The following is a 24,579-nucleotide window of genomic DNA, read 5'->3' as shown; positions in this document are numbered from 1 at the left end:
TCATCACCACCATTACCACCAATGCCATCATCGCCATTATTACCACCACTACCGCCACCATCATCACCACCAGCAGCGCGATTGTCGTCACTACCATTGCAGCCACAACCACAAATGCCACTACTCTTAACATATTCATAAAATATGGAAGAAACTAACTACATTACAAAGTAGTGCCCAAGTGCGCCTGACGGGGGTGTTAGGCCCAAGCTGAGGGCTAGATCTGATAATGGTGCTACTGGAGGTGTAGCTGAATCTGAAAGAGAAGTGGAGTTACTTAAACACATTGTAGACAAGCACTTACAAGAGACAGTTTTGAGAACCAAAGAAAAGGCCATTCACACGACTCTAGAGTTTCTCAAGTGGGAAGGCTCGGGAGACATAATCCGAGAAATCCCACTATGTCGATTCACTCAGACAAGCATCATTCGGTCTGCTTCACCACACTTCATCAACATGAACATCTATAGTCTGTACAAACATAATGGCCTTGGGACAAACATAGGTATGTTCCTTGTTTCGGTCTTCAAGCCAGGAACAACAAATACCCTCTCAGTGTCACCAGAAATTGAGAGGGTTTGGGATGACATTTGGAAAATGAAGTCCTGCAAATTTGACAACATGCTTATGAGCCATCTTGAGACTCAACAATTTGTGGGGAAAATGTTCTACATTATCGACGGGAATCATCGCTGGTGTGCGTGGATAAAGTGCATCAATGAATGCTTCCGAGACAATCCTGTCTATCACATCAATGTTCTGGCTGGACATGTACATACGAGAGGATCTCTAGATGTGGCAAGGCTTGTGATAGCTTGCCACAAAATTAATGCATAGGTACCACTCCCTCTTCAATCACTTTTAACAATTTGTGTTTTGCAAGTTAGGATAGTTTGCAGTGCAGAAACGAAGCCTAGTACATGATATTGAGCAAATCCGGTTTCTTGCCAATCTCGACGAGGATGCAGTCTGCAGCCACTATGGTGATGATTTAGCATCACTTATTCGGCATCATCAAGGTCGTCAAGATGCTAATAGATGGTACAAGAATCCAATAGCTTTTATAACAGCTGTGTGGAGTAAGGTATGTTTTTCCAAGTATACTTCTTATCATAGAATGTTTGTGTTATCTTCAGCTATTGGTGAAGGTTAAGCAAGATGCATATGCACAATCGTATCGAGCTGAAAATGATCAAGAACTATTGGAGCATTAGCTACAATTGACAAGAAAATCAACAACACAAAGAAGACAAAGGTAAAGAAATTACTTAGTGTGGCTGACCCTCGACGCCCAAAGGAGTGGTTTGATATTATAATAAAGATTTTTTGTCATGAAAGTAAGTATTGTTTGCGTTTACATGAAGGTTACTCACAAAAGTTATTTCTTAGTGGGCAAGACTCCAGATGAGTGTTATTAAGGTCGCTGAGAATGTGTATCTATTCCTCATATGTAAGCTTTGACTTTGAGATGTTGTAAATAGACTTAGGGAAGGAGAAAAAGGTTTGGACAGTATAATAAAGACTGTGATGAGGAGGACCGTCTACATTTCACAAATTGTATATGAAGGGGAGATGTGTCTAGCACCTTTTATAGGGGATGATCTTGAGCAATTTCCATTCAAGGACTTCATCACCACTAAGCTTATAAAACTCGGAGAGGACTGGCTGCCAAAGAAGGCCACAAGCACGACTCCATTTGATAAACAACTTGGCCAACTTTACTTCATGCGTCGAGCGGCTTTTAGGTAACATACAATTTCTCAACTATACTCAATTTGTTTATATTCTATTATAGGTATCTCTAATATAGAGGTGTTCCTCTCGAAACACCGGTATGCACACGACTCCTGAGGCATGGTGTGAGAGATGGAGGCATGTACCCGACAACAATGAAGTTTCCAGTGGCAATAAAGCAAGCTTGTCCTTGGGAATTAGAGATGCCAGATTATACACCAACCCACCAAGAAGCTACAAGAGGCAACAATGAAGACATGCCGAATGACAAAGATGATGGCCATGAGAATGTCAACACTGTTGGTGCCAATGGCGAGGAGACTGAAGATGGCGGTCATAATGATTTGCAACTTTAAAATTTTCATATAAAAACTATGAAGTTCTTTATTTTGCCTCATATCTAGAACTGGAAGAGTATCAAGTAAAATTTGAAAAACAATATAAAACTGAGAAACTCTATATTATCCTATAAATTACAAGGATTAACACTGACAAAGAGTCTAAAATTAACATCATTAATCTAGAGGGCACAAAATCCAACTTCTGGACATGTTTTAAGATTGATGTCATGATGGTTAAACACTAAACAACTTAAAAGAGCTAAAGATTGTTCTAGCTATTTGAAAACTTGCCTCAATCTAACCAAGCACCTAGCTTCATTATTTGTTATTCTTTGCATTCAAGTATGCAAAGAAATCAGTAGAATTGAACGATTGGTTCCTCAAGGTATGAAAAAAACAAGAAACCTGGATCAATTCATATATATATATATATATATTTCTCTCTCTCCATTTGACTCATCCTTTCTATAATTTTGCAGACTCGTCAAAAAAGGGGAACTCATTCACCCTGTACCACAACAGAACTTGCAGGGGTGAGCTTTTGAGTGTTCTGAAGCTACTTTCTTGTTTTGACTTCCAGGTTCCTTGGATTCAATTCAGAAAGGCCTGTAGGAAAACGTTTCCCTGTAAAAAGGTCAACCGGTCAAAGGTGCGAATATTCTCTCTACAAAAATCAACAATCCCGCCATTTTCTTCATCGCATCTCCCGAGAATTGGGATAGCTCTCCAGCTTCCACTCGATCTCTGCCCACTTGAGGTGAGATGCATGGACCCTACAAGAAGCCAGCCGTGGACACCACGCTGTTGCATCTCCCGTCAATGTGCTGTTTACCAATCCTGTTCCTTGAACCGAACCTGACTACAAGAATGTCGGAAGCCCTTGAGTTGTTCAGCAACCTTGATCGAGAACAACTCGGCCTGGCAGAAATGCAATGAACTGGCAACGAATTCATATTTCTGAATCGAAATCAGCATGCTGAAAAAGACCAAGACTGCAAAGATGACAAAAAGGAGCAAGTAAATCTAAACAACTACAACGATCAGCTGCAAACAGACATGTTAGAAGCCAAGCAGAGAATCAGAGTAATGAAAGAAACTCACCAAACAGATTGCCAGGCAGGATCGCAGAGGATGTCGCGCGCGGATGGACGCTGGTCGCGTCTTGCTGCGACCAGCTCCAACACCTTGGGCGCAATTGATGGGTGTTGGTACGCCCAGTCTGCTGGTAAAACGCCATCCCGGACGTCAATCAATACCGACTCCCTTTCCTACACAGATTCACCAAACTAAGCAAGCACGTTGCACAAACTGCAGCCAAACCTGGTCCGGGGGACACCTCCAATGAAGTTCGAAGAGTATAACTCCAAGCGCAAGCATGTCAGTGTAGGTTGAGTTGCTCCGGCGCTGGGGAGAGTAGTAAACTGCTCTCCCCTTCTTGATATTTTCGGTCTCGAGCATGGACTCCTTATTTTTAGCTGTAAGCCAACAAATGAGAGATGGAAGAGATGTTTCATTTGCCTACCAAGACCGAAATCTCCCAGCTTGATGCGTCCATCGTCTGTGACGAAGATGTTGTGTGGTGCTATATCCCGATGAACACCCACGTTGTCGTGCACATGCGCCACAGCTTGAAGAAGCTGCCTAAACGCATCTGCAGGTGGTGACTCACCGCCGAGGAGCACCGACTGGAGCGAGCGGCCACAAAACTCCATGACAATGTACACTTTCGACTTGCCCGGCTCGCCTTCCTCCTTCCACATGTCGAAGTATTTGACTATGTTGGGGTGTTCGCAGCGCTGGAGCATCTCTCCCTCCTTGAAGACGAGCGCGACATCCTGGTCTCTGGACTTCGTTGCTGTGCGAACCTTGATGACTTTGATGGCGTAGATTTGTTCGTCCTCCTTGCTACGGCACTTGTATACTTTCCCGGACGCCCCCTGGCCAACACAAGCGAGCACTTCGTAGCTGCTGCAGAAGCGGCCTGGACAAGAGAGACAAGGGGCCACTCAGAAGCGAAAAGATGCCAAAGAGAGAAATTATTGTATCCACCTGCTGCTGCAACTGGAGTCTCCCCTCCCTTTTGGATCGATTCCACGATCCCGCTCACAACATTCGCCGAGAGCATCTTGAATCTCTCCAAGCGTTGCGCCATTGCGAGGAATTGCCGAACATATTCTGCAAGTCATGAATCAAACCAGCAAAGAGTCGTGTCAGCCAACAAAAGGAATTCTTCGTACCAGCGTCAGGAGCAGCCTGCAACGCGGATGCATCATGATCAGTTTCTCCTGCTCCTGCTTCAACGAGGATCTTCGTCAGACAAGTGCAGATGTTTCAAGTTTTGACCAACCTGATCGAGCTCGGTTAATCGGATCCAGTGGGCGGGTCCTTTCGAGCATGACGTCGGATCGCTTCTGAGTGTGTAGTTTCTTCGGACCAGCAGCTCTCTTCCTCTCCATGGTGGACTCTGGTCAGTGTTAACATTGTGAGTCGTTGCTGAAAGCACAAAAGAGATTGAGGAGTCGTTACTGCACTTATCCAACGGCTGGAGCCTAGAATGCGCACATCAGCTGTCCGTCAATGGATTCACAACAAACTTGCTACAATTGCATGCTCACCTCCTTCCGCCTCGCCAACAGTAGGCCGCAAACCAGCAGCGCACTCACCTCTGCCCTTGCCAGACGATCACGGCAGCCCTAGATTTGGAATCTAAGCTGCATTGAGGATCGACGCGCTCCTCCGGCTCCCTTGGGCTTTGCCAATAGTAGGGTACAAGAATACAAAAGGCCACGTCAGATAGAGTTTAGGGCAGACGTGGCACCTTTGGTCACCTTTTGTGGCCCTTCTTCATTTCCACGGAATACGAGTCATTTTTTAGGGTATCATGAAGAAGACACTCATTCTCGATCTAGACAATACACTGGTATACGCTCATAAGGATCTCGTCTCTTCTGTAGATTTCAGCATGGAATTCGACGATGATGCACCACTCCACATCATGAAGAGACCAGGAGTAGATGAATTTCTGGGGAAGGTTTCAAAAGTGTACGATATCGTGGTGTTTAGTGCCGCCCAGGAGAAGTATGTCAACCTTGTGGTTGACCATCTGGATCCTACTGGGGGGCTTGTGTCGAGGAGGCTACATGGTGGCAATTGCGTTGTTCTAAAGGACGGGACGAAAGTCAAGAATCTTGACCATGTAGGGTTTCGGGATTTCAAGCGGGTGGTGGCACTGGATGACATTATTGACTTCTACCAAGGTCATCAAGAGAGCGTGGTGGTGGCTCCAAAGTTTGAGGGGTCAAAGGATGACCACTTCTTGGCAGATGTAACCCCGTTCCTTCTTGCGCTGTCAAAGTGTGTGGATTTTACCAAAGTTATCCATCGCTGGAATATTGGACAATGTGTGGAGAAGCAAGGCAAATTGTACGTCCTAGATTCATTCGATGATGAATGGGTTGTTTTTAACTGATTATTGTATTTTGTAGTAAATGTTATAATTTTTCTGCCAAAGTGTAGTTTATGCAAATGAATCTTAGTGAACTTTTGAGCTCAGGATTTCCTACATGTCTCATGTAAAACAAAATGGTAAAACAAGAAAAACAGCACACCAAAATTTCAAGCTCTTTTGCCAAGGAAATCCCCTTTACATTGAGAGCCCACAGCTTTGCAACACCCCATGAACACCAATAGGAGCACGTGCCCACCTCAAACAACAAGCGAGACTTCAAAAAGGACATCACTGATCCAACATTTGATGCCGGAGGATAAGATGCTTAGAAGACTGATTGCTTCTGAGTTCCTTTATGTCTGTTGTTTAGTGCCTATGTGAAGCTATTGACAAAAAATGTGATGATCCATATGAAGCTCTTCACAGGATCATGGAGAGAGAGAGTGTGTCTTTGCCATGACATCCAGCGAAGTAGCAAGAGGAGTGATCGCGGTGCCTCCTGCAGGCATCTCCACGCCAAATCGCGACTCTTCTGCGCCAATGTGGTGATTCCAACTCCCTCCCGCGAGGGAAGCTCTTGCACCGCCGCCTGGCCGCCACCCTCGACCTACGCCACCACCCCTTGTTCAGCAATCCCCTCATCCTCATGTATGGCAAGTGCTCCGGCCTCCCGGACGCATGGTCCGTCTTCCACGATCTCGTCCACAAGAACGCCTTCTCCTGTAACATCATGATCTCGACGCTCTGCGCAAACGGCCAGAGCGCGCAAGCGATTGATCTCTTCCTCGCCCTCGCCAGCGATTCAGTCGTCCGCCCCACCCACGTCTCGTTCGTCGCCGCGAAAAGAGTGCTTGGATTGTTCTCGGAGTCACTGGGACTGGAAAGTGGTGCTCTGGAGGAAGCTTTTGGAGGAGAGAGGCATGCGATGAGGATGAACTACTATCCACCTTGTCCGGAGCCGGAGCTTACAATCGGACTGGACGCTCACGCGGATCCAAACGGTTTCACTATACTCCAGCAGGACACCAGGGTGAAAGATGGCCTCCAGATTGTACACTGTGGAGCGTGGGTGCCGATCAAACCTCTGCCTGGCGCCTTTGTTGTCAACATTGGAGATCAACTTCAGGTAAGCTTTCTTTCGATCGTCATAGTCGTGCATGCATGAGATTTCCAGGTTTTGATTGTGTGTTATTCAGATTCTTTCCAATGATGCGTACAAGAGTGTGGAGCACCGAGCAGTTGTCAACTCGGAGCGAACTCGAGTCTCCATTGCTTCATTCTATGGGCCAGCAGAAGATAGTCACATTGCTCTGCTGGCGCAGCTGGTCGCTGACGAAGCGCCTGCTTGCTTCAAAGATAGCGTCTATGGAAATTACCTTCAATCGTTCTACGCTTCAAAACTAGATGGCAAAGCAGCCATTGAGACTGTGAGGTATTAAACTTTGTCTGCGTCTCGTTTAGGTTATGGTCATCCCACTCATTTCCATCCCTCCCTCAGCCATAGATCTGTGGGTTGTTGATGCAATAGCTAATGCAGAGGGTCTCAATCTTTCATACAGCCGCCTTGCTCTATTGATTTGATCCAACATAGAAAACTGGTGACATGCCAGAAAGAAAAGAAGTATACATGTAACGAAACAAATCAAGGAATTCTTTTCTGCTTTCTTTCCTTCTGGCAAGTCAATAATTTTCAGCTGGATCGAACCAACAAAGCAAGGTGGGAGATGTCTGAAGTTCTTAGAAAGATTGAAATTGTTGGCGGAGGTGCAACTTAATGAAACGTACCACATGTTCTAATTGTCTTGCTCTCATTCGATGAGCAGACTAGTATGAAGAAAGGATGACAAAAACCTCCTGTTGTTTACGAAGTTCTTGGAATTGTCATGTATGGCTCGCAAAAGCACAGAAAGCTTCAAGACTTGACCTTCCTGCTTGATTTCTTTAAAGCACCGCATGGCACAGACTACAAACAAAGATTTAAGACTGGTTTAAATTATGAAATCAAGATTTACCTTCAAAGTGCTTGCAAGAGCTACAATGCAGCCAACCACGGCCAACAGTAACTGCTTCTCGTCCGAAATAGAAGTTTCAGAAATAAACCATGCTAGGATGTTCAGGCTATGTACTTGTACAGGCGTAGTGCTATCTGGTATTAGTGTTAGTGACGACAAGTAAAACACTGAGCTTTCCAAAAGAAAAGAAACAGCATCGGGAGTATGCCCAAGGAGAATTAACAGTAAACTTCCCGGAAAGTTTTGCGAAAATAAGATAAATACTATCACGAACCTGCAATAGAGAAGATTAGTATTTCTTCTCGATGGAATTTTATTATGTTGGAGTCCAAGAACGAGATGATCCTACACAATACAAGAAGTTTCCCCAGACGTAGATACTGGTCAGCACCGAACTGAGATACATAATCAACCTAAATTATGCACAGATGAAAAAAAATTCAAGAGTATCAGTGTTAGTTGCGATTGCTGACACTCCTCACAAAGAAATGGAACGTATTTCTTTAATAACTGCTCTGGGTTTCCTAGCTGGTTAATTTCTTGCGTTGGAAGTCACGAAGGCCCAACATTTTGGAGGTGTCAGATATCATAAGTGCTTCTAGCATTAAATCAGTTAGAATGTGATCCTGCACTGCAATTTATAGTTCACGTCGGTATACCACACATCTTGAACAACACTGCAATTTATAGTTCACGTCGGTATACCACACATCTTGAACAAAATAGCTCGGGAGATGCAACAGCGTGGTGTCCACGGCTGGCTTCTTGTAGGATCCATGCATCTCATCTCAAGTGGGCAGAGATCAAGTGGAAGCTGGAGAGCTATCCCAATTCTCGGGAGATGTGATGAAGAAAATGGTGGGATTGTTGATTTTTGTAGAGAGAATATCTGCACCTTTGTGAAACGTTTTCCTACAGGCCTTTCGAATCCACGGAACCTGGAAGTCAAAACAAGAGAGTAGCTTCAGAACATTTAAAAGCTCACCCCTGCAAGTTCTGTTGTGGTACAGAGTGAATGAGTTTCTTTTTGCCTATGGGAACCTCAAAGCCAATGCCAAGTACCTTTTTTGACAACTCTGCAAAATCATAGAAAGAAAGAAACAAATGAAGAGAGAGAGAGAGAGAGAGAGAGGAATTGATCCATCAATTTTATCTGTCTAGGTTTCTAGTTTCTTCCATACCTTGAGGAACCAATTGTTAAATTCCATTGAGTACTACTCCTCTTTTTAAATAATTTGTTGTGCTATTTAAAATATACTACTCCTCTTTTTAAATTTCTTTTGTGCTATCTAAAATATATCACAATGTGTGAGGGCCAAGTGTACAGTTATGATGCCGTATACTAATATTAGCATAGTGGGATTTTGGTAGCTATCGGATTGGTTTTAATTTGGACCACTTGCTCCAGTATATAAGCTAGGGTTTTTGGGCTAATTGATATGCACATTTCTGTATTCCCTTTCCATATTCTAAGCACTCACATTGGTGGAGGTAAGGGGCATCTTTGATTGTCCCTAAGGAGTGCTTGGATTTGGGATTTTGGTTTAAATCTAGTTTTTTCCATTTCCTGTCTTTTGTTCTTTCTATTCAGGGTTTTGGTTTAGATCTAGCTTTTTGCGTTATTTAGATCTACCATTTCCTTCTAGCTTTTTGTCATTTCTCTCTTTTGCTCTTTCTTTTTCGTTCATCTTCATGGCAAATCAGCAATTTCCTCATTTGACTCTAGAGCAGCAATTGGTACAATTGCTTGATGCTATGCGCTTGTAATTGAACAACCAAACTCAGTTGATGGCGGCATTCACAGCACGTGGTACAACTCCTCTTGCTCTTGGTGCCAATCCTCGCGTTCGGCCGGAGTTCTTTCTCGGGAATCCTGGGGATGATGTGTACCATTGGTTCGATCACTTCACGGTGATTGCCACATATCATTCTTGGGATGATGCTCGACGGTTGCGTGAGTTTCCCATGTGTCTCCAAGGGACGGTGTTGCAGTGGTACAATGGTTTGAGCGCAGCCACTCGTGGGGATTGGAGTGTTCTCCCGTACGTCTTCAAACGCGCCTTCGGACATACCGATGATTGTGATGATGCTTTCCAACAATTGCATTGTCTTCGCCAAGGGCCATCTGAGTCGGTGATGCAATTTGGCGTTCGTTTCCGAAGTCTTTTGCTTCATGCGGAGCCAAATATGTTGGAGCGGATCAAGCTAGGAATGTTGTGGCTAGCACTTCGTCAAGATCTTGTCGGCCTTATGCATGCACTTGCTCCTGCCACCCTTGACGATGCACTTCGCTTGGCACAACGTTATGAGACGTCGCCTCTTCCACTTCTCGCTGCACGTCCTTCCGCTCCACTTCCTATGAGTGATGGTCCTGTTCCAATGGAGGTTGATGCTGCTGCTGCTCGAGTGCAAGGACAAGCGCGAGGACATGGTCGTGGCCGTGATGTTCACTGCTAGGCGTGTGATGAAGTTGGTCATACTTATCGGCGTTGCCGTCATTTTCCGGATTGGCGACCTCCATTTCCTAGGTGGAGACCTTGGCGTCAGCAACATCCCATGGGTGCTGCTGCAGTGGAAGGTCTGGACACCGAGATGCATCCGGGAAACGAGGAGTCGCGCGAGTAACAGAGGGACCTTGCGCGAATAAATCAGTGACCCCTCCATCTTTCTTTCGGGAGTATCATCAAGGGGTTCACTCGGCACCAGTTCATCCAATGTTTACTTTCCAAGTTCATTTTTATAACAAGAGGTCTCCTATTATTCTCTCCATGTTGGTTGATACAGGTTCGAGTTTATCTTCTATTGCTCGACCTGTTGCCACACGTTGTCGTCTACACTTGCGTCGTGCGGCAGAACCAGTGTTCATTCTTTATGGCAACGGAAGTACACATGCATGTGCACGGGATGAGGTGGACCTGATTGTGCGTGTGAGCGATCTTGAGCTTGAGTTGCAGTCGTTGCGGGTGGTGCCAAATCAAGCTTTTGACCTCATTCTTGGTATGGATTGGTTGCAGCGCAATCATGCCAAGTGTGACTTTGAGGCTTCTCCCCTTGTCTTATACTTCCTTATGTTTCATCCATTCCTCTCACTTCCATACCTCTTCGTCCCTCTACTTCTACCTCTGCTTCCATTACTTTTGTTCCCCCACTCTTTCCTTTTGTGTTTCCATCTTGTTCTGCTTTTCCCTTTTCCGATCCCTCCGACGATCTTTTGTTGCAGCAGTTGACCGGCTCATGAAGGAGTATTCTGATCTATTTGAATTTGACCTATCGTCTGGGGCCAAGATTGCCACATGTCATCCGATTCCAACCGGGGATGCTCGTCCAATCAAGGTTCCTGTTTGTTGTCGGTCACCTAAGGAGATCAAGATTTTACGAGCAAACGTCAAGGAAATGCTGGAGAAGGGTGTTATTCGGAAGTCGCGGAGTCCTTGGGCATGTGAACCTCATCTTGTGACGAAGCTTGATGGGAGTATTCGTTTCGTTATCGACTATCGTCCGTTAAACGAAGTGACGATCCCAGATGTGTATCCTCTTCCACATACTGCTGATCTTTTGGATCGTCTGGGGCAAAGTCGTTGGTTCACCAAGCTAGATCTTCCTTCTGGGTATTGGCAAGTACCGATGGCTGAAGAAGATATTCCTAAGATTGCTTTTCGTACACCATTTGGTTTGTATGAGTTCTTGGTGATGCCGTTTGGTTTGAACAATGCTCCAGCAACTTTCCAATGGATGATGGACGAGGTTCTTTGCGATATGCCAGAGGTGACTGCTGACTTCATTGATGATGTCTTGATCCACTCGGAGGGGACGTGGGAGGAGCACGTTCGTGATGTTTGTAAAGTGTTGGATCAGTTACACGACGTTGGTTTAAAGCTGAAGCGGTCAAAGTATGTGTTTGGGTCCAAGGACACAACTTATCTTGGGTACCGTATTTCTCGTGAGGGTTTGCAAGTTGATCCTGACAAAATTGTGGCTGTTCTAAAGTTCCCTACTCCGAAGTGTGTGAATGATGTGCAACGCTTTTTGGATAAGGTGCAGTATCTTGGTCGTTTTGTGGATCATCTTTCCGATCACACTACACCATTGCGAGCGTTGCTGAAGTCATCCACGTCATCTTTCATCTGGTCTTCGGATTGTGAGCGGGCGTTCGTGGATCTCAAAGAGCTATTGACGACTCCTCCGGTTTTGGCGTATCCTGACTACACTTGACCTTTTATTTTGCACGTGGATGCTTCTGACATTGGTCTTGGAGGTGTGTTGATGCAAGAGAGCTCAAGTGTGTCTGGTCAGCACCATCCCATTGCATATATAAGCTATACATTACAACCAGCGGAGATGAACTACTCCACGACGGAGAAGGAGTGTTTAGCAGCAGTCTGGGGTTTCGAGAAACTTCATGCATATCTACATGGTTCTCGGACGTTACTTGAAGGTGACCATGCTACTGTTACTTCATTATTGAAGCGGAAGAACCTGGTTGGTCATACGGCTTGATGGGCTTTGAAGCTTCAGATATATGATTTTGATGTTGTTCATCGCCCAGGGAGTTCTATGGTTGATGCTGATGCCCTTTCTCGAGCTCCTCTTCCTTCTCCACTCACTTCTCATGTTTCTGACGAACCTGTTGTTCCAGCACCTGTGGATTTTCTAGATGAGGATTCTGTGCCGTCGGCGGTTGCTGTCCTTGACGTTCAGTGTCCACAGGGCGCAGAGCAAGATCTACCTTATCTTGATGAGGTTCGCGAGGCTCAAAAAATTGAGCCGTGGATTCGAAGGCTTCGAGATGGGTTTGAAAATCCTGCATCACTTGCTGATGACTTGCCTTTCCGGCATTTACATTCTCAATATCGCCTTGAAGATGGCCTTCTTTATTTTGTGGGGACGGATCCTGATGATCATTTACGGCTGGTGGTGCCTTCGGTGTTTATTCCGCGGTTTTTCCATGCCTACCATGATTCTCCTGTTCTTGGTGGGCATATGGGACACCGTCGTGTCACCGAGAAGCTGCGCAGGTCTTTCTATTGGCCGGAGATGCGACGTGATATTATCCTGTATGTGCGTAGCTACGTTTGGTGCCAATCTCGTAATACTCCCCCTCGTGCTGCAGAAGGATGGTTGGAGTCAATTGTGGTTTCCCGTCTGTTTGAGTTAGTGGCGTTTGATCTTATGGGACCTTTTCCATGGTCAACTGCTGGCAATGAGTATGTTATTATTGCTTCTGACTACTTGACTTGTTGGGTGGAAGTTGGTGCTCTTGCTAGCGCCTCTGCAACTGCTGTTGGATACTTCCTCCTCAATCGAGTGGTGTTCCAGCATTCTTGTCCAGAGCGGATTCTTTTGGATAATGGTCCCGCATTTATGGCTGAGGTATTTCATGTTTTGACATCTCGGTTGGGGATACGCCACACTTTTACGAGTGCTTATCATCCACAATCAGACAGTCTGGTGGAACGGCTTGTTCGGACATTCAAAGGGATGATTGTGAAGTATGTGAACTTTCAGCATTTGGATTGGGATGGTTATTTGCCGTCTCTTCGGTATGCATATGTTACAGGGGTGCAGAGTTATGTTGGTGCTTCACCATATAAACTTCTATATGGTCATGATCCAATATTACCAACGGAGCTGGGTTTACCTTTGCGATTGCCACGAGCTGCCGATGCTAGATCATGGGATCAGTATTTGACGAGCATTCTTCCACTTGTTCGAGCAGAGTCTGCCGAACACTTAGGCCGCGTACAAGTGGGACAACAACGGCGCTATAACTTCCATCATCGTCCACCTGCGGAGTACAAAGTGGATGATTTGGTGTTAGTCCGTTTTCCCCATCTTACGGTACATGGTTTATCTAAGAGGCTTCTTGCGCAATGGAAAGGACCATATCGGGTGTTGTGGCAAGTTGGACCACAAGTTTATGAGGTTCGGCATGATGTTCAGCAGGCCGATCCTCCAGAGATTGTGCATGTGCAGCGGCTGATACGCTTCGTACAAAGGGATCAGGAGGAGTTAATACCACCTACAGATCCACCGATGCCTCCTCCTGATGTTCCTCCAGCTCCCGGCCCATCTTCAAGAGAACCCTGATGGTCTTCCATTATCCCGAGAGGATGGGATGATGTGAGGGCAAAGTGTACGGTTACGATGCCATATACTGATATTAGCGTAGTGGGATTTTGGTTTTAATCTGGACCACTTGCTCCTGTATATAAGCTAGGGTTTTTGGGCTAATTGATATGCACATTTCTGTATTCCCTTTCCATATTCCAAGCACTCATAAATGTATATTCTAATATATTTCTTAACATACTTGAATGCTAAGAATAACAACTAATGAGGCTCGGTGAGGATGTCCTGAACCTTGTACTCAAACCCATCTTCAAGCTGCACTGGGGAGGTGGAGGAATGACCCGATTTGGAATAGGACTGGGAATATAAGGCTCAAGGAGAGAGGAGTGAAAAACGGGGTGAATTTGATATGAGGAGGGAAGTGCAAGGTGATAAATGACAGGATTAATGATGGCAGTGATAAGGAAAGGACCAAGGCATTTGAAATCGAGTTTGGGACATAGCCTGGTGGTGGAGATATTTCACCTAAGGATATCCCCGATATTGTAAAAGGGACAATCCTGACGATGGACATTGGTGAGTGTTTTGTGAGATTCTTGAGCACAATGAAGGTGGAAGGAGATGGAGTTATGGATTTCTTAGAGGTTAGAGATAAATGCCTCAAAGCGGGGATTTGAACGAGAGGATTCGGATAGAGAAGGAAGTGAGAGATTAAATCAGGGATTTCAGCCAGAGTTTGTAAAGAAGGGGGAAACTTGAAGGGAGGAGTGAATGGAGTTGTTATAGGAGAACTCAGCAAGGGGAAGGATATTGAACCAGTCATTATGATGATAGTTGATGAAACACCTCAGGAATTGTTCCAATGTCTAAATCGTTCGCTCGAACTGTCCATCAGTTTGAGGATGATACGCTGAAGAGAGGTTGGCCTTCACTCCAAGAAGCTGCAGGAACTGTTGCCAAAAATGAGAAATGAATTGAGGTCCTGGATCTGAAACTACATCTGCAAGAATCCCATGAAGTCGGAAAATTTCCTTGAATACCAGTTTTGCCATGTCCTCGCCTAAAAGCTCCTTGGTACACGGCAGGAAGTGTGCCATCTTTGTGAAGCAATCCACCATGACTAAAATGTTGTTGAAGCCTCCAGAACTTGGAAGATCACTCAAGAAATCCATTGAGATGGATTCCCAAGGACCTGAAGGGACCAAGAAGGAATGAAGCAAACCTAAAGGAAAGTGGCAAGGTACCTTATTCCGGGCACAAGTGTCACAAGAAGTAACAAAAGCTTTGATGTAATTGTCCATGTGAGGCCACCAAAAGTCCCGTGCAACTAGCTCATAGGTTTTCGCAATGCCAAAGTGACCAGCAGTTGGGCTATTGTGGCATGCCATCAGGACCAACCTTCGAGCATCACCTTCAGCAATGTAAATCTGCTCCCCACGGTACAACAAACCATCTAAAAACTTGAATTTGTCAAATCGCCGGCAATCGGGAGTCATTGGATGTCCAGCCTAAAGATGGGGGAAAATGTCACTGGCGAGGTCATCAGATTGAAGATCATTTCTGATCGTGTCCATCAAGGAGGAGTCCTGAGGGGCCAGGGAAATTGCCATAACTTGAAGAAGATCAGGACCAAGGATAACTTGATCCTGTTGATCAAAAGCAGGATTACCAAGCCTGAGACTGAGATAGGAGTGCCTTGAAAGAGCATCAGGAAGGCCCTAAAGCTTTCTAGGTTTGTACTTGATAACAAAGTCAAACTGACTCAAGAATTGTGCCCACCTTGCTTGACGACAGCTCAAAACTCGGGAAGTGGCAAAGTACTCCAGATTTTTGTGATCCGTCTACACCATTGTTTGATGGCTCGCCCCCTCCAAGAAATGATGCCACTTTCTAAAGGAATCCACAATGGCAAGGAGCTGATCTGCTCCGAGTTGAGATAGCACAGCACCGATGGCAAAGTCGGAGGTATCTGCCTTGATGAAGAAAGGTTGTGAGGGATCAGCGTGGATCAAGATGGGAGCAGAACTGAAGGCCACCTTGAGTGTGTCGAAGGCCTGCTGGGCAGCAGCAAACCAAGAGAAGGGAATATCCTTGCGAGTGAGATGCGTGAGAGGAAGGACAATGTCGGAGTAGTGATCAATGAATTTGCGGTAAAAATTGGTGAAGCCAAGAAAAACCTGAACGTCTAACATTGATTGTGGAGGCTCCCATTCGAGAATAGTCTTGACTTTGGCAGGATCCAACGTGATACCCTCAGGAGTGACAATGTACCCAAGGAACTCCACAGACTCCTGATTGAAGGAACATTTCTCAAGCTTTGCGTATAGGCCATGTTCCCATAGCTTCACTAGCACCTTGTGCACATGCTCGTCGTGCTCCTCCTAAGTTTTTGAGTAGATGAGGATGTCGTCGAGGTAGACGATCACCATCACATCAAGAAACTCCCGAAAGATGTCGTTCGCCATATGTTGGAAAATTGCTGGAGCATTTGTCAAGCCAAAGGGTATGACCGTGTACTCGAAGTGGCCATAGCGGGTTCAGAATGCAGTCTTCCATTCATCGCTAGGCCGGATCTGGATCAGGTTGTATGCTCCATAAAGGTGAATCTTGGTGAAGAAGTGCACACCACCGAGGCATTCCAAAGATAATGGTTCCGAACAGTCACCTTGTTCAAACCTCAGTAGTCGATGACTAACCGCAAACTCCCATGCTTCTTCTTGACAAAGAAAATAGGTGCTCTAGCCAGGGATTGCGAATGCTGAATGTACCCCGATGCAAGGTTCTCGTCCATGTACTCTTTGAGGGCTGTAAACTCCTAAGTTTCGACTTCCCGGGAGGTCACCCAACCCAGTACTATTCAAACCCAAGGACGCTTAACCCAAAATATCCCAAGACCCTTAACCGATTCGAGAAGGGGGTGCACTATTGTTCATGGGCTCTTTTCCTCTATATTTGAACCCCATGGACTATGTCTCGAATCGTTCCCTTTGGTTGCTTACAAAGGCCTTAAACTCGAACGGGGATAATCTGTAGATAGGCCCCCACGAAGGTGATGCTCCTTCCTGTAAATCAATAGGACAGTCATAAGGTCGATGAATAGATAGTACACTAGCTTTTTTCTTGTCAAACACATTCCCAAAATCATGATACTTCTCAGAAAGACTGACAAAAGAAACATGCAAAGCAAAAAGGAAAATAGGTTTTTTATGAAGGAGTTCTTTCATAGTGATTGTGGAAATAGGAGGAGGTGTATGATTGAATGGAATGATGGGACAAGGATACTATTCAATGTAAGATGGAAAAGAGGGAAAATAAGAGGGTGAAAACTTTGTAGAGTTAGGAACAAAACCCCAATTTGAGTTTAGGGAACTTTTCCTGATTTGGACTTGATGAACAATAGGGGAAGACATGGGAGATGCTGATGTGGGAGAAACAAGCTGTAATTCCTTCCAATAGATCTGAGGCTGGTGCAGTTGGAACCAAGGAAGGCCGAGCACCACAGAGGAAGACTTGTTGTTGATGATGTTGAAGGCGATATCAGTGACGGTGGACCCAATATGTACTCAAACGGGCAATGTTTCCCTAAGTCCAAAAGATGGAGACACAAATTGCTTGCCAATGCCTTCAACCCTCATATCCCGTATGGTAGGAGAAAGAGGAACATAATGTCGGGCAGCAAAGTCCGTGTCCATGAAGCAAGAAGTTACACTCAAGTCCAGTAGCGCCAAAGCCTTGAGTCTTGATTGTTCGGTGAAAGAAAGGAGACATAGGATGCGAAAGTTGTGGGAATTGGTGGTGGCTTTGATGAAAGGTGGTGAGGAGTTTGATAAAGAAGAAAAGTTGTTTTTATTCGGGGAGTTCAAATAGACAGCTCCTACTCTGTTTAGACAAGGTCGTTTCCTGACTGCAATAGAGGTGGACCTTAAGGCAGAGTGAACTCGAGCAATCAAGGAGGCTTCTTAGGACACACAGCTGCTTAGTGATTAGGATCGGCACAGTAGAGGCAAAGATTCTAAGATACTCGACTTTGCTTCTCAGCAGGATTTAGCTTCCCTCTGATGAGTCGGGGAGTACCAGAAATATCCATTAGGACTGGAGTAGTAGGTTCAGGAGTATGCCCCAAAGACTCAAGCTGGGATTCCTGAGTCTGGGACGGGAAAACGGTGGTGTGGTGACTTTCCTAACAACGTTCAAAGAGATGATTATCGCATCAAATAGCTTTGTTGATGGCTTCTGACAAGTCTGTGGGATCCTCCATGGTGAGCAACAAATCCTTGACACTGTTGTTGAGGCCAAAACGAAATTGATCAATCAAGGCCCACTCATCCCATTGAGTATCCAAGGCAAGGAGTTGGAACTCTGTAGCATAGATTGAGGCAAGATGAGACCCCTGAGAGAGACGTCTCATCTTTGTGGTGGTAGCCCAAACCCAATCTATCTCACCAAAACATGCTTCAAGATCCTCTTTGAACAACTGAAGATCCATCAGCTCCAGAACCATGACCCCTTTCATGCTCTTCTCCAGGAGAGGAGAAAACCATGACAAAGCTGCACCTTTGACCAATGTCCCGATCGTGCCGATTTGAGACTCGAGAGTGGGGTACCACCGATATTGAAGTGCAAAGATCAGCTCCATCTGGTTCAGGAATCTGCGAAGCTCCAAACGCTTGCTTGAGAACATCGCCGGGAAACTCATCTTTGGTTCAGGAACTCTGCTTGATCCTTGAGCCGAAAGTGAAGCAAGCTTCTGTTGCATGTGAAGAAGGGTTGCCTTTAGCTCGGTATTCTCATACTGGATTTTTGCAAGGACTTCGGCAAAGAAATCAAGATGGCTTAGAGACTCCATCAGCAAAGAAGAAAGAAAAGGGGGAAAAAGGCAAATGCAATCAAACAATCAAAATGAGCTAAAACAAAAGCAGAAAACACAATTTGAATCAAACTGTCAAGACCCCTAATAAGATCAGGACTGGAAAATGCAAAAGACAAAGAGAAAAGCTAGTGGAGATGAAGAAAAGGCCTTAGACTAATGTTGATTCATATTGTGAAGAAATGTAACAAGGCTAACCTATATATACTATAGGTTGATGAAGTTTTAGCACTCTTGGATCGAGGACAGTCTAAATATAACTGAGGTCGAGGAGGTGCCACATCATCATCAGCAATGTGGTCCAAGAATCAGGAATCATACAGGAAATCAAAGAGTCAGGAATAGGGAAGTGTCTTAAGAGTCAGGAATGTGGTCGTGTCTTGAGAGTCAGGAATGTGGTCTGTGGGTCAGGAATTTGGCGAGAGTCAGGAATGTGGCAAGAATTGGGGGGTTCCTAACAAATTCCTTAACAAGGGCTCCAATACTTGCCCAACCAAACTGGGACAAAGACTTCAATACACATTGACACCTTTGATTATGCCATCAGAGCAATACTTTCTCAACAACAATAAGACCGACCAATTTATTATGCGAGCTGAAGACTCAACTCAGCTGAGATGAACTACACCACCACTAAAAAAGAAGTTTTAGCAATGGTCTATGCACTATAAAAGTTTTGACACTACCTACTCGGCACCAAAGTCAAGATCATTGTTAACTACAAAGCACTTTTACATCTCCTCAACAAGACCATCTTCACCAGTAGAATTGCCTAATGGTTCTTATTACTTCAAGAATACAACTTCAAGATTATTCACAAACCTGGCAAACAACATGTATAAACCAACCACCTTAGCTACATTACAACTAGTGAACAACTAAAATATAATATGGACGACTTTCCTGACTCCAACATACTTTGCATCCACACATCATCAACATGGACGAATGACATCTACTACTACCTAATAACAACAATAATTCCAAATCGATACTCCATCTCTAATCACCGTAAACAATTTGCCTTGAGGTATTCAGTCGTGGGAGGAGGATTGTACAAAAAAGGACGAGACAATGTGCTACGAAGATGTGTACAACTTGAAGAACTCAAGATCTACTTGGAGAAGCCCATTATGGACAAGCAAGAGGCCACTTCACAGAAGAAATCACAGCTCACAAGATTTTGCAAGTAGGACTCTGGTGGCTAACACTTTGGCATAACTTAGTAAAATTTTGTCAAGAATGCAACATTTGTCAACAAACCAAGTACACATCAAAGAAACAAATTTAAGAGCTTTATCTAACAACACCACTGGAACCATTTTAACGATAAGGATTTGACTTCTCATAACAAGCTTCAAGGTAAACAAGCATAAGGTTTTAACACCATACTACCCTCAAGGCAATGGTTAAACAGAGTTGACAAACAAGACACTTAAGAACATCCTAAAGAAAATCATAAAAACAAATTAGAAAGATTGGGACAATTATATTTACAATACCTTATGGGTATATTGAACAACATACAAGGTTTCAACAAATTCGACATTATTCAAGCTTGTTTATGACTTAGAAGCCCTAATACCACTCAAGTACATCGCCGTTCATTGTGAATGGCAATACACTACGAGATCAACCAAGAAGAATCAATTAAAAAAAAACTAGTCACACTAGAAAAACTTGATAAAGAAAGACTATAAGCAATTTAGACACTCGAAGCCATTTAAGCTTGAAGAAAATTCAACCATGACTAAAAGAGAAAATTAAAGAAAAATAAAGAATTCAAGATCAATGATCAAGTACTTTGGTTTCTAAAAAACATTGAGAAAATCAGCTCGAAAGTGAAGTCAAGATGAGAAGGACCATTCCTCATTAAAAAATTCAAAGCTCCAGGAATGGGAACAATCGCAACATTCGATGGCAAACATCTCCAAACCGTCAACCTTAACAAGCTTAAGAAATACCAATCATACGACTCAAACATCATCAACAACAATCTTAAAAGCAAAGCTCAAATTCAAAAATCCAACACAAGAAAAACTCTGAAAAATCAAGCTCAAGAAAACAACATGAAGAAAAATAATAATTTGAAGAACTTTGACCCAAAACAAGATTTAGATACTAACAAATGTCTTAAGACTCATTAACAAACATGCCAAAGACCAACATAAAGCAAGCTTCTCCAACACTACCACACCAACAAAGAAAAAACTCAAGAAAGTTACCACAAGGACTCAAACTTGACACTCCATTGCAAAAAGCAAAATCCTAACTCTAGAGATATGTCCTAGAGGATAGTATGTGCGAAAACACAATGCATCAATGACTAGCTCGCTAAAAAAAGCGCAAAGCTTCGTAGTTGACAATCATGACTCATGAAGAAGTGGCAGTTGCCACCATGTAAGAGTAATTAAAGGGGAGAGTTAGCACTTCTCTATTGTATTCTAGCTTATGACCAATGCATATCCATTTTCTCACGACTTGGAGTATTCTAGTAATATCAAGCCTATCCTTACTCACAACCATTTGCATGAGCCTTCTTGAGCATTGAAGATCTCAAGTTAGTTTTTAATTGATTCCTGTGTTTGGTAGCTTGTTCTAGGGTGAGAATTACTGTACCAACACAAGATCAATAACATCAAAAGCCCTTTGTCATTTTGCAACTACAACAGCAGACTAGCGCAATTAGTCGCAATTGCAATCCAAACTACACCAAAGAACTTCATCAAGTTTTCACTTAAGAATTATAGATCCAAGCAATATCACAAAGGCTATATGATACAACTAGACTTACAGCTGAGATATGACTCTTACCCTTGAGGATTGCTTTCTTTGGTTTTTGAACACTCTTCCTTTAAAGTATTCTATTGTGGTTACTAATCTTATGATGAATGATCATTATAATTTTAAGATTGCTCTTACTGCAATTTGTGATTAGAATTGTTGTTCAATATGCTTCCCCCGACACTTTACTCTCAGTCACCATCTATTAATGCTCATGTTTCAAATAAGTGGTTCTCTTTTTAATAAAATTCATTTCATTCTTATGGTGGTTTGGGCAATAGTTGTTATAATTATGGTTGATAAGCATGCCTTTATCATCAATCTTCTGGGTTTTATCATCGTTCTAACCATATTTTTTAATTTTGTTATCAATACCTAAATAATACTTGTTCAATTTCTCATGTTATTCTTCATCCATGGCAACTCCCTTAAGCTTATATTGCTACTAGTTCTAGTGGATAACAGCAACAAGTATATACTACTATCGATGAATCATCTTCTCCTATTTTGTCTTTAACTAAGGATTCTTATCATGCTTATATTACTGGTGTTTTATTGACTATTAGTTCTTCTTTTACTCTTAATGTTGACTCTGATGCCACATAATATATGGTTGAGTACTTTGAATTCCTTTATGATTATCCAAGTTATTTAGGATACAAATTTAAAACTCTCTTTTTCTCAAGAGAGTTTTTTATATTTCTGTAATCAACCAAAAAGAATAATTTGAGAAATGATATGTAAAGATTTAAATACAAAGGGAAAAGGCTTATGAACAAAAGTGTATTTTATTTTCCAATCAATTAAGGGTTTTGGAATACTTAATACATATCTTTTAGTTGAGTAGTAATAGGTTTGATGACTTCCCAAGAAATTTAAATTTAAAAGTTTATAATTCCATCCCTTCACACTAATATTTTATCTATTGCTTGTATTGTAAACATGAGTATATTACCAACTTTTGATTGTTATGGATACTCTTTTACTTTGCATGATCTTCTTTTTATATATATATTTCACAACAAAATCATCTTTATATATGTAATACATATGATTTTCACCTTATAGCCTATAGTTAATTATTATAAAATGACCATATCTCTTGAAACATATTGTAAACAACTAATAGGAATGACTCGAGAAATGATATATGATATTCAAATATAAGGGGAAAGGGCCCATAAATAAAAGTGTAACCAGTTAGAGGTCTTGGAATACTTGGGGTTAAATATTCTTGCGTTTGAATAACCTAAGTTGGATGACCTCCCAAAAAGTTTAAATTTATGAGCTTACATTTAATATTAGAGGGATCTTGGGTTTGACTTTCAATTGGCTAGAGGAATTATACCATATGTTGAGATTAACATTTAGCAAGTCTAATTTATTTCAATTAGGCTTGACTTGTACAGTGTCAAGAAAGTTGCATCTATAAAGAACTTATAAAGAAACGTAATAAATTGTAAATAACTAAAGGGAATGACTTGAGAGATGATCTATAGACTTCAAATATAAAGGGATGAATAAAAGTGTACCCCTTTTTTTCAATCAATTAAAGGTTTCAAAATATTTAGGGTTAAGTGTCCTTAAGTTTAAATGTTGAATAGTATTGGGCTTAATGACATCATGAGAAATCCAAATTTAAAATATTTTATATATATATATATATATTTTTATATATATATATATATATATATATCTCTGTGTGTGTGTGTGTGTGTGTGTGTGCTAATGGCAATAGAGTGGCACCTAAGTTTTAGGGCCTTGGCCACTAAACAAAGGGATGAACAAAACTCTTGAGTATATATATAACCAATGAACAAAGGAATAAGAGTGAATAAATAAAATGATGAATAAAACTCTTGAGTATATATAAAGCTAATGAACAAAGGAATAAGAACAAATAAAGAATAAGGAATAGAGCTTTTAGCATTCCAATATCAAGACTATCACATAAAATGGAGTTAAAAGACTATTTTAGCATAATAGTGGCCTAACATAAAAATATTCCACCAGCTAATATAGTACAAAGTTTGGGCTTAAACTTAAGCCAAACGTAAAACAAAAATGAACATACCTAATAAGAAGTTAGATAATGTTTCAGGTTGGTCAACCACGCCCAACTTACCCACTATCCCTACTATATATTTAGAATCGTTTTGGCCGTATTTCCTAATTTTTTTGTCAACATCTAAATAATACTTATTCAATTTCTCATGTTATTCCTCATCCATGGCAAGTCTCTGAAGCTTATATTGCTACTAGTTCTAATGGATAACAACAATAGACATATGCTACTATTGATGACTCATCTTCTCCTATTTTATTTTTAACTATGGATTTTCAACACAATCATACTCATGTTACTGGTGCTTTATTAACTATTAGTTGTTTTTTACTCTTATTATTAATTCTGATGCCACACAACATATGGTTGAGCACTTTGAATTCCTTTATATCTATCAAATTATTGTTTGTATGGGTATATTACCACCTTTTGATATGGATCCTCTTCTACTTTGCATGGTTATCTTTTAGCATATGCTTCAAGATAAAATCTTCTTTATCTTCTAGCATATACTTAAGACAAAATCATCTTTATATCTATAGCATATATGATTTTCACCTTTTAATTACTATAGGATAGCAATGGAACAGACCTAACTTTTGAGATATGTGTGCTAAGGGCAACACCTAAGTTTTAGGGCTTTAGGCCACTAAACAAAATGATAGAATCAAACTCCTAAGCATATGCCTAATGAACAAAAAAATAAAAGTATGGAACAACTCTTGAATATGCAACTAAAGAGCAATGAAACAGGAGTACAAAACAACATTAAAATAGTCTTAAAACTTTTAGCATCCCAACATTAAAACAAACATGTAAAACAAAGCTAAAGCATTATTTCAACATATTAATGGTCTAGCGCAAGGATATAAATACTCCACTAGCTAACATGGTATGGATCTTAAGCTTAGACCTAAGCCAAATGTAAAATAAAGATAGACACACCTAATAGGAAGCTGTCCCCCCTCCCCATCCCCCAAGAATATTAGAATTAAATCTTGATAAAAATGAATTATAGAAAAGTTTAACAGCAAGAAATTATAACCCTTAGAATGAGGAATATTTTATTATATATTAAATATTTTAGGTATATGCTTTACACTATATTTTCTAAAGTAAACTAAAAATGCTATGCATACTATTGTTGCTCTATTAGTTACTCTACAACAAGATTATAAAACAAATTTTGCACTAGCCATTGTGTAATCTTTTGAAGTTCATCATTTCCAAGGGATCCAAGTGATTAACTATAATTGAAA

General features: G+C 42.2%; 1 protein-coding gene across 5 annotated transcripts; it reads right to left on the bottom strand.

Moving 5' to 3' along the window:
* Positions 1 to 3,008: 3,008 nt before the first annotated feature.
* Positions 3,009 to 4,852, bottom strand: LOC112350268 (eukaryotic translation initiation factor 2-alpha kinase-like). Of its 5 annotated transcripts, none has more exons than XM_024686162.1 (9): positions 4,691 to 4,852; positions 4,602 to 4,624; positions 4,423 to 4,539; positions 4,313 to 4,369; positions 4,125 to 4,250; positions 3,598 to 4,056; positions 3,396 to 3,550; positions 3,177 to 3,343; positions 3,009 to 3,119 (listed from the first exon to the last, which is right to left on the bottom strand). In XM_024686162.1, the coding sequence occupies exons 3-9, from the start codon at positions 4,529 to 4,531 to the stop codon at positions 3,116 to 3,118; spliced, it is 1,077 nt and encodes a 358-aa protein (XP_024541930.1). In that variant the 5' UTR covers positions 4,532 to 4,539; positions 4,602 to 4,624; positions 4,691 to 4,852; the 3' UTR covers positions 3,009 to 3,115. The 5 variants fall into 5 exon arrangements, with proteins under 5 accessions (XP_024541930.1, XP_024541931.1, XP_024541929.1 ...); XM_024686163.1 differs by having other exon boundaries at positions 4,607 to 4,624; XM_024686161.1 differs by having other exon boundaries at positions 4,423 to 4,624.
* Positions 4,853 to 24,579: the final 19,727 nt, after the last annotated feature.

The sequence above is a fragment of the Selaginella moellendorffii genome, unplaced genomic scaffold (genome assembly GCF_000143415.4).
Source record: "Selaginella moellendorffii unplaced genomic scaffold, v1.0 SELMOscaffold_47, whole genome shotgun sequence".
Lineage (NCBI taxonomy): Eukaryota > Viridiplantae > Streptophyta > Lycopodiopsida > Selaginellales > Selaginellaceae > Selaginella > Selaginella moellendorffii.
Note: the sequence above shows the minus strand (reverse complement) of the source record. Positions and strands in the feature narration are given on the sequence as shown.

What these genes read in the sequence shown, in the direction of transcription:
- LOC112350268 (XM_024686161.1), bottom strand. Translation starts at nt 4,531, where the DNA reads ATGGAGAGGAAGAGAGCTGCTGGTCCGAAGAAACTACACACTCAGAAG. An exon ending in GATTAACCGAGCTCGATCAG is followed by an intron (nt 4,370 to 4,422) that starts GTTGGTCAAAAC and finishes TCCTCGTTGAAG; the next exon opens with CAGGAGCAGGAGAAACTGAT. An exon ending in GCAGGCTGCTCCTGACGCTG is followed by an intron (nt 4,251 to 4,312) that starts GTACGAAGAATT and finishes CATGACTTGCAG; the next exon opens with AATATGTTCGGCAATTCCTC.